At 36.6% G+C, this 10,283-nt stretch overlaps 2 protein-coding genes across 2 annotated transcripts; both read left to right on the forward strand.

The window, feature by feature from the left end:
* Positions 1-4,777: 4,777 nt before the first annotated feature.
* CBG03720 lies at positions 4,778-6,058 on the forward strand (the record flags this gene model as incomplete). The annotated part of the gene is made up of 4 exons (XM_002639133.2): positions 4,778-4,939; positions 4,987-5,464; positions 5,686-5,774; positions 5,939-6,058. 4 exons carry the CDS (start codon positions 4,778-4,780, stop codon positions 6,056-6,058), a joined length of 849 nt encoding a protein of 282 aa, XP_002639179.2.
* A 1,849-nt stretch (positions 6,059-7,907) lies between these two features.
* On the forward strand, positions 7,908-8,386 carry CBG03721 (the record flags this gene model as incomplete). Its single annotated transcript, XM_002639134.1, has 5 exons — positions 7,908-7,925; positions 7,973-8,051; positions 8,100-8,188; positions 8,233-8,298; positions 8,342-8,386. 5 exons carry the CDS (start codon positions 7,908-7,910, stop codon positions 8,384-8,386), a joined length of 297 nt encoding a protein of 98 aa, XP_002639180.1.
* Between the last annotated feature and the right edge of the window lie 1,897 nt (positions 8,387-10,283).

The following is a 10,283-nucleotide window of genomic DNA, read 5'->3' on the forward strand; positions in this document are numbered from 1 at the left end:
TCTCGTGCAAAAACCTTCTCTCTCCATTTCTGAGCCAGCCTTTTCTGTTTCAATAGATTATCAACTTCATGTTACCACGTCATCAGTAGAATCAGAAGTCGTTTTTCGAGTTTCCGAAATCTCTGAAACTTTTGATTTTCGATTCCTACTAACTACTAAATACCCATCATTATTTTTTGATCCGCGAATTAGGTTAAAACCCTTCTTACCTCTTCTTCTAAGCTAGAAACAGGAATTTGAACTTTTCGAACTGAAAATTTTCAGAATCTTTATCGGAGTCTTCTCAACGTCCCCAATCGAATTCCATTCGATTCAAAATTTCTAGGTAAGATTTTTTATTTTGATCAAAAAAAATTTTAAATATAAATAATTGGCGGAGCGCATTTGCAACATTAAACAGTTGGAATATGCAATTGAACACTCAGGAATTCTCCCGGGCTTCCAGAAAATATTTTTAAATATTCGTAGTTTGCAGATACCGTAACCACAATGTTGATGGAATCACAATGTATGGGCGGTGGAGGGAGTCATAACGGGAATGTAGCGCCGCATCATCATCAGCAGTCGATGGGACATTTTCAGTTCAGAGACAGGAAAAAATCATGTGGTGAGTCTTCAGTTTTTTTTTTATATTTGGAAATTTCAAAATTTCAAATGTGAAGTGTCTCTATCTCTACGCATGTGCTTCTCTTTTTCTTTTCTCTCTTTTCTTTATTGTTATCTGCAAATAGTTGCTCTTTCTTGTTAAACTGATCTAGGTACACCTCCATCATCATCCTCCCCTTCTCCTTCTTCTTCTTCCTCTTCGTCTGGACGTCTTCCTGCTTTCGCTCGATTCCATCTGCCCGAACATCATCTTCATCATCCGGGACCTAGCTCCGTCATCTCAGGTATCGCTCATCGTCGTCGTTCTCGTCGTTCTCTCTTTCATCTCTTCTCAATTAACTCCTACCATACATCTGCCACGTCATCTTAGAATCCACGACATCCGCCTCATCGCTGTGCTCGACGCCGACACGATCCGGAACGACGACGCCTACGCAACAGAATTATATGGTGGAGAGGCAAATGGAAATGATGATGACGGCAAGAGCTCCAAACTATTATTATCAGCAGAGACATCTGAAACAAGTCTACAATCAACAACAATATCGAAATTCGAATTTTCAAACGAATTATTTTCCAGGTTATAGTTTTTTGTTTTCAGATTATTTCAGATGGTTGTTCGATTTTAATGTTAGAATAGGATCTTAGAATCTTCAGAAGCATAGAATGCTTTTCTAGAGCATGGATATTAGTTCAGTATGGTTTAGATAAAAGCCATCTAGAGTTGAAAAGTCGATAATTCATTTATCTGAATTATCCCATTTCTGAACAGTGATCTGAAAACCAATTACGATACTTCCTCTAATAGCAGCCCACTCAAACCGGCAACTTTGAGCTAATTTATCTCGGTTCCTGTGAAAGATACAAAAAATTTGGAAACTGATAAATTATTTATCATAATATCATAAACATTTCATCAGTTGCCAATATTTGGATATCTTTCACCGGAACCGAGATAAATTAGCTTAACTTTGCCGGCTAACGAGCGTTCTATTAAAGGAAATACGGTAGGTTCGTTGCCATACCCACCATCCAGGAATAAGTTTTATGATTTTCTGGAATATCCAAAAATTAAATTTCACACCTTTCTCCTGAGGTTTCCAAACCAGTTTCATCCAGCAAAAGTGAGAAATCGTAGCCTGTCTATTCTTCAGTGAGTTTCCCTTTTTAAGTGTTGTTGTTGTTCCTTTCTCCAGTCTCTTTCCATTCTTCAGTGTTCGCGGATATACGAAACGAACACGGAACGCCAAAAAAACAAGTTTTTGCCTCTTTTTCTTGTTCTCCACTAACCATGCATTTACTTGTTAGAGATGAGGCAGAAAAAAGAGACACTTTTTTAACATAGCTTTTTTTCGTATGCGCCTCTTGATACAGAGAAAAAGAAGAAGAGGAACTGGAATATTTGAAGAGAAAATGATTACTCATTGCCGAGCTTTTTTTTTCTGAAAAAGAGAAATAGGGAGAAGCTCGAAATAGAAAGGAAAAAAGGAGAGGAGATACTGTAGCTGAAAGGCGAAAAAAAAGAAGTTTGAGCAAGTCAACAGAACCAGTTGTAGGAGAGTTCATCATCATAGTACTTTGAATCTAAAAATTTATATAAGTCATCAATAACTTGGTCGAAAATGAAGCAGAAAATTGATACCGTAAAACCTGTATTAGAAGGGCCGGCCCTTCTACTTTTCCAAAATACCTCCGGAGGGCCCTTCTATTACAGGGGCCCTTCAATTAGAAAGCGCCCTTCTAATTTTTCGGTCATTTTTCCCGTAAATTTTCATCAAAAATTAGACAAAATTTTGTTCGAAATTCGTGAAAATCTGTCAATTTCACCAACAATTTAGAAAGTTTTTCATCAAAAAATGGTGTTTCAGCAAATTTCAAATAAGTTGTGTAATTCCCGGAATTTTTTCACTGAAAAAGTACAGAAATTTAGTGATTACAAGACACATTTTGAATGGGGTCCTTTTTTACAGGAGCCCTTTTTTTTACAGGGACCCTTCTATTACAGGGGGCCCTTCTATTTTTCCAAGCCTCTCATGGAGGGCCCTTCCAATACAGGTTTCACGGTAGTTTGAAAAAATTTTCCATAATTTTCAAATCAACTTGAGTTCAATTCATTATTTCAGCTTTCTGAGTTTTTAGTTTTCGGATCACATAGCAAGATTTCGAAACTGCTTTGAAAAATAGGAGATTAATTTCCAAACTAAATCTATATTTTCATAAAAATTCTGCTGTTTGAAATCCGAAATCAAATTCAACTCAATCTTCAATCCCCATTATCTTCAAACCCCTAGACTCTCAAGACCAGTCTTCCAAGAAAACACTGGCCTGTTCTCTCTTTTATCCTGTTTATGTCTAACTCATTCTAGAGAAATCCGGCGTTCCCGAGAATTCGAGAATTCATAATCTTTTCTTCTTCTTCTTCTTTTTCTTGTCACGAACACCACCTTATTATTCTAGACTCATCCTTGTTTTTCTCTCATAATATTATCTGAATCATCTTATTTCCTTTCCTCTTGTATTTTGCTCCTTCATTAGTTTTTTTTGAAAATCAGTTGTGAGCAAAAACAAAAAAGTTGTACACTTTTTTAAAAATAGAAAAGCCAGACTGATAAGAGCATCAGGAACTTCCGTTCTTACGCTATCTAACTGGGTGTATTTCAAAATGTCGAAATATTGCAGATGGCAGACACCGACACACTTGTTTGCACCCCCAGAATAGTGTTTACTTGTTTACGTGTGTCTCCCAGTCCGCGCCGTATACAGCAAGGCGCCGCGCGGCACCGCGCCAGCTGGGAACGGCGGCACGCTCCGTTGTTTACGTAAACAATTCTTCCTCTAGCTCTCTGACACCCTCTCACTACTACACACTCTCTAGGTGCCCAGATGAGTCGTCGCCTAGTTCAACTTGATTTTTGTTTGACTATTCCTCCGTCTCGATGTTCCCCCTGGAGGTCTAGCAGCTTGCAGAAGCATCTAGCCTCCCTTGTCTGGCTCCGCCCATCTTCTCTGGGAATAGCAATTGGGGACTGGGGGTAGAGGAAAGGGAGTGGAGGCATGTTGTTGTCGTTCGAAAGACCAGAACCCCTCCCCGACGACACGGCGAACAAGACGACTACGACTCACAGCTGATGCTTTTGAAACCAACGCTTCTGGCAGCTGCCACCGCTGCCAATCAGCAACAGAACTGTAAGATAGTGACGTGTAGAGTGGGAAGAATAGGGGTTAGGGGGTACTGTACTTTTTCAGTACATTCGAACTTTTCATGATTGGATTATATGGTCTCAGTTTTTCCGAGATTTTTCGTAATATGTTTGAAACTATACAGATAGTTCAAAATCAAAAGGACCACATTTCATCAGTTCTGAATAATTTACTAGATTTCCAGTTCCATTTTTGAGTTACAACTCATTCCAATTTCTATTTGGAAATTTTAGAAAATAGGGCGATCTAAAACAGTGTTTGTGATGAATTAGGATATATCCCACCTTCAAAAACTCTTTAAAAAGATCTCAAAAGTCGATTGTTTCATTTGATGAATCCGAAACATTTGAATACCGTATTTTCTCTAATAGGAGCCCACCCAACCGGTCGACTTTGAGCCAATTTATCTCTTGTCAGTTAATAAATTATTTACTATAAAAGCCTCGTCATTTTATCATTTGGCACATTTTTTTATATCTTTCACAAGAACTAAGATAATTGAGCTAAAAGTTGACGATTTTGGTGGGCTTCTATTAGAGGAAGTACGGTAGCTACTCTTGCCAATTTCTGTCAGAAAACCCTGGAATAGTCTCCGGAATTATCTGGAATAGTTTTTGTAATGAATGAGATCTCAAAAATAAATGTTTTCCGTCACCATATGATTAGAGAGAATCTCTTAAAAACTGCGCCATTTACAGTAATTCCTGTTCAGCATCTAAGAGATTCATTCGACTCAACATCTTACTTTTTTTCAAATCCTACAGTAATCTCAATATTATCTTATGACGAATCGGGAAAGCGCTCTTTTCTAAAAAAGTTTTTATGAAAACACCTGTTCTTATTTTTGATAATAACATTCTCGAAAGTTGTTTTTCTCCAACCATTGTTTTTACCAACTCTTTGTCTAGGTTACGGTAGTTTTCTTTGTTCTGATTCTTGGAAACTCTGAATAAGTGATTTTGGCAACTCTATGTGTCCCCTGATAAACGTTGCAATCAGTCAAAGCAACGTTACAGATTCAGATGAGTACCGGAAGCGATCGAACACTCTTCTGTCGAATCGATCGGACAAAAGATGGCCAAAACGGGATATGGGACCTCAATTTGAGCTTAGATGCTGCATTGACCCAGAGGTATTCAACAAAGTAATCTGAAGATTCATTATCTGCTGTTGTTTCAGATCCTTCGAATCAACGTGGATCGTCAGTACTATTTCGAAGATGAGACTGTCCGGGTAAATGGAAGTGTCTTCCACAAACGAAATGACTATAACAATCTGTTGTCGATCATTCCGAGAGCAAAGTTCAATGGTATTCATATCAAAATGGAGGATGATTGTCCACAAGGAGGCGATGACGTTCGTTTGTGTCTTCTGAAATCATTGGGAGCACACAACCTCAGAAGTATTCCATGTGTTCAGTGCAAAGATGAGTTGAAGGTTTACGATAAGTATCCACTGATCGACGGAGTTTTCTACATCTCCCCAGTTTCCCAATTTGGACCAAAAACTGAAATCTCTCTCGATGGACGACGTTTCTATCTTCAACAACTGTGTGCCAGATGTCTTTGGTCGGATTGGTCATGCAAAAATTGTGGAAAAGACGAGTGGTTCGACGGAAGATCGTTCGTGTTGGGAACCCTCTATTACTATGATATTGGTGAGTTTTTGGGTTTGTTTTCATTGAAAGTTTTGTTTTTCTCTTCTCTATTTTTCTTCTCAATGCAAATACACGCTTCTAGAAGCTTCCAGAGTGGGAAAATAACTGGAGCACCATGGTAAACAAAAAACAACTATAGTAAAGATAGGGAACGCTGAAAATTCATGCTGTTGCAGTTGCTTCTTTGCTTTAAAAACCCAGGCAGAATATACATATTTCAGTATCTGCTGGTCGTTGCTGCCCATCCGTCTGCCAGACATGCAGACAACCACTCGGGGTTCGGGATCAACTCGCTACTCAACTTGCTAATGTAAGTCTGGGCGAAGACTTTTTTGGAAACTCATATTTTCCAAAACAAGTCAAAAAAGTACTGTAGCTAAATCACAAAATACCAAAGTACAAATTATCTCGGTTTCTGAAAAAGATATAAAAAAGCTACCAACTAAAAATGTTAGAAAAGAACTAGAACTTCAGGGTAACTATGCTACCATCAACGAACAGATGACGTGCCAAGCCTGTGGATCGTCAAAGTTCCATCTCGTCCGCGACATCAAAACTATCCACGTGGCGCGAGGCCCATCATTCTGCGAATAATCACTTTTGTTTCTTCTTCTGTTACTTTTTTTTTCGCTTTCAAAATCAAACTCTACATATATCTTATTCGTCTCCATCTACCTCTGAATTCTTCTAGAATCTCTTCTTCTTAGTGAAAAAATCTCTTCGTCCCCACCCCAGTTCTACCTCCAATTTTATATGCGAAACTTTTGAAATTATGAGCATGATTCGACTTTGTTTCTATGCACAATTATTTCTCGACTATGCAACTGTTTCTACCTCAGCGGCTTCGATGGTCCGCATCCCCTTCTTTTTGGTCTTTGTTTTCTTTTTTACCCGTCAATTGTATCCTACATTTTTGAGAGGTGGAACCACTGAAAGAGTTCGCTTCTGAAAATTGTCGAACCTTGCTACTATTGTCTCTTCTTGAAAATCTCTGATCTTCTTTTTTCAAGACGAGATAATGGTCCATATAATGATAGTAACCATTTGTTCCCTTGTTCCTATCTATAATTGTCTTCTTACCCATTTATTTTGTGACTTTGAAAAATATGATATACTGTAAATTCAGTGTTTCATGGTTTTCTATTATTTTTAATATACCGAACTACATCATCTCCTTTATCTTTTTCTTCTCCATTTTTTGTGTTGTTTCTACCCCAACTGTTGGGAAATGTTTCCTACCATAATTGTCGTCTAGTTGTTCTACTCACTTCATAGTCCTTCTATAATTAATTCTCATATTTTTTTTCTCTTCCCAGTGTTCTTCTTGTCAATAACTTCCCCTGTTCTGCTTTCATCAAAAATCAACATTCTAAATGGGATTTGAGGAATTGTATCATCAAGAATTCCATACACTATTTTGGAGATTTGTATTGTATGTTCGCTCTATTTTTTGGTTTATTTCTAGTTTGCTGTCCCCAACCTGTTCAATTGTATTTGCATTTCAAAATTGGGCCAGATAAGGAATAAACATAAAACTTTGTTATTTTTTGTTCCAGAAAAGATATAGATTGAAGATGTGACGAATTGTAAAAAAATCAGAAATCGAAGGATGTTCAAAGATCATTCAAAAAAATGAAATACTATAAGAGGTATAAAGTACGGTTTCAAAAAACCAAAGCGATTTAAAAAGTTGCTATATTCTACTTTTACGAAAAAATTGGAGCTGTGGAATAGAAAAGCCGGTGGCCGTGGCCAAAGGTCCTACAACGACAACTATCGTAACCTAAAAAACATTTTTATTTCGTATTCATTTTAATGTTTTTCACTGGTTTTTGTCGATTTCTCTGTTATTTTTGTCCCAAAAGAGTCGGAAAATAAAAATATTTGTAAGGGAAAAAATTGACTGAAAACGCACAAAAACTGAGAAAAAAAAATTCGGAAAATTTTTTTCAGGTTACGGTAGTTGTTGTTGTAGAACCTTCAGCCGTGGAGTTTCTCTTTCACATCTCTTATATTTTGTACCAGAATTATAGCTCCCGTTGGACAATATTTTTCAACTTGGCAATTCCTTAAACATATGAATTTTAATATTAGAGATCCAGATATGGGACAGTACAATCCGTCCACCTATACAAAATCTAGAAGTGTTCCTTATAGACACTTTCATATGTCAAAAGATCATAGAAGAAGTGAAGCCAAATGTCCAACTTTTCTCTCCGAATTGTCTCAGGTCCTCTTTTTCAAACAAAAAAATTAATATTTTGGGTTTTCTATTCTTCTGAAAAAGAAAAAAGACGATGACACAATTTGAATCGAACAAAAAAAAATCAAAGAAATATGACGAATTCAATAACACTTTTCTCAAATGTTTTTGAAAAAAAAATCCCCTTTAAAAGTGAGTTGGCTCAAAGAGCAAATATCAGTTTTCGCATTTTTTGTGGCCATGAAGTTTACTGTTTTTGTGAGTTTTGAAAAAAAAGTTTCCTCTAATTTATATAAGACTTTCAGACTATTTCACTCCTATTCCTGCTTGCTGTTTACGTTCAAGCTAGGGACAGTGATATCGATGATGAAGCCTATGAGACTGGTAAGACTATAGTTTAGAAAATTCTAGAAGAATCCTTATTATTTCCAGAGAAAGTGAGCTATTGTCCACGTCGTGAGAAGTGGTACAAGTGTGGAAATGGATGTGAGAGAAGTTGCACGAATCCAACCCTTTCTCCAGTGAGTGTGAAACTCGAATTCTGAAACTCTTCCATTTTTTCCAGAAGTGTGGACGTCCATGCATTCCTCACATGTGCCGTTGTAAGCGTGGATATATCCGCGATAACCAGGTAAAACTTTTATCAGAATCATTTCTTAAATACTGATTTTAAGGGAAGCGGACGATGCGTCAAACCGCGCGATTGCCAGAAATGGTAGATGATCATGAGCGAATTTCAAATTTAATAAATATGTTTTTGCATCTACTTTCTGTTTTCCAATTCAGTTCTCCAATGGAAATTAACTTTTATTTTCTGACCTACATAATATATTTTTTAAAGGAAATAACGTGGAGAGTATTCCATTTCCAAAATGATCCAGAACTTGATCCCTATTCTCCTCTTACCCCTAGCCGTGTTTTCTTTTGGAAGTCCTGGGGCATAGGTGAAAATGTGGACTAAGTTAAGATTTACCAATTTTTTCTAGTTTTTCGAATGTTTCTATAAAAATTTCGTATTTTGCGCTTGTTTCCACAAAAATTTGTCACTTCAAAAAATTTCAGTTTAGGCCGGTTTTTTGTATGAACAACACTATTTTTTCCATTGTAACAGTGTAGTTTGAGTTATTCAGCTAGTTTCAGATTTTTCCAGGCTTAGTAACAAAAAAATAGACAAAATATATGCAAAAAATGACATAAACTGAAATTTTCAAAAAATTATGAAAAGTGTTCAAAGTACGAAATTTTAATGGAAACGGTCACAAAACTAGAAAAAAGTGGTAAATCTTAACTTAGTCCACATTTTTACCCTATGGGCCCCCCTTTTGACTTGGGCCCCCCCTATTCTCATCGCCCCCCCCCCCTTTTCTCATGGGCTTGTCATAAAGAGCCGAAATATCATTACAAAATAAAGTTTATTGAATGGGATTGGTGGTTGTGAGTATTCGTTTTTTTTTTTCTACTGACATTGCAGAAAGTTTTAGATTCAATGGAGATGATGTTATCACGAAAACGAGAGATGGTGATGGTACTGGAATTTTCAATCTCACTTTGGTGGGAATGTTAAATGGAGATGAAATTACTTCTGAGGTTTTTGGAAACTTTTCTCGAAATATGAAAGATCTGAAAATTTAGGGCTATGATGTGAGAATGCGTTTGAAACACAGTTGTACTAAAGATCAAAAGGATGTGGATGTCTGCATGTACATTAAAGGTGGTTTTTTTCTGATCTTGCTGGAAATCTCAAAGTGTGTCAAAACCTTTAGAAAAAATTTCCATTCAGATTTTTACTAAATTTGAAAAAAAAAATATTTTTGACTTGTTTCAAAAAAAACCCAAGAAATCATTTTGAAATTTTCTTGAAGAACTGCTGGAAAACCATTCTTAATCAAATCGTTAGTCAGAACCACCCAGATTTGCTCAGTTTGGATGCGGAACAGTAATAAATTAGTCAGAAATTATGTAAACCTATGTTTTTACAAGATTTGAGTGCTACTGGGTGATTACAGAAGGCCTACGATCCATTAAAGTTTTGAAAGAAAGCACACATTTGTAATTTCCAGAAATATTTAGAATACCAAATTTCATGAAAAGACTCATTTTATCGGTTCTTTACGTTTAGAAATCATTTTAGCACATTTGAAAATTTTTCAAAAAATTGTAAAAATTTCCAAAGGGGGTACCCCATGGCGACTTTATTTCAAAAAAATTTTTTTTTGAAAAATGAGGCTACTTTTTCAGATTGTAGAGAAACCTTCAAAAGTCCGATTCACATTCGAGAAACTCCGAACAACTGTTATTAACCCCTCCAAAAATTCACTCCAACAGTGAGAAATTAGCACTGAAATCACTTTCAGAGCCCATAACTTTTTTGTGAGGGGCAAGGGGCAAAAAATAAAAGCAGCGCTGTGATCAGCGTGTCCAAAAGTACCAATGACCAAAGTTTGAACAAATTCTGAATCACTGTCTGAAAACACTTCCCTTGTTAGGGACGAGGTTTTTTCTAGGCCGCCCGGTGAGTAAAAGCGCGCGAATTCAAACTTTTAAAATTTTCTCGCTCGTTTTCACTTTTTTTCGGTTTTTTCAAGAGTTTTCTAGGTTTGTGCCAATTTTTCTTCC

The sequence above is a fragment of the Caenorhabditis briggsae genome, assembly GCF_000004555.2.
Source record: "Caenorhabditis briggsae complete genome, chrI, whole genome shotgun sequence".
NCBI lineage: Eukaryota > Metazoa > Nematoda > Chromadorea > Rhabditida > Rhabditidae > Caenorhabditis > Caenorhabditis briggsae.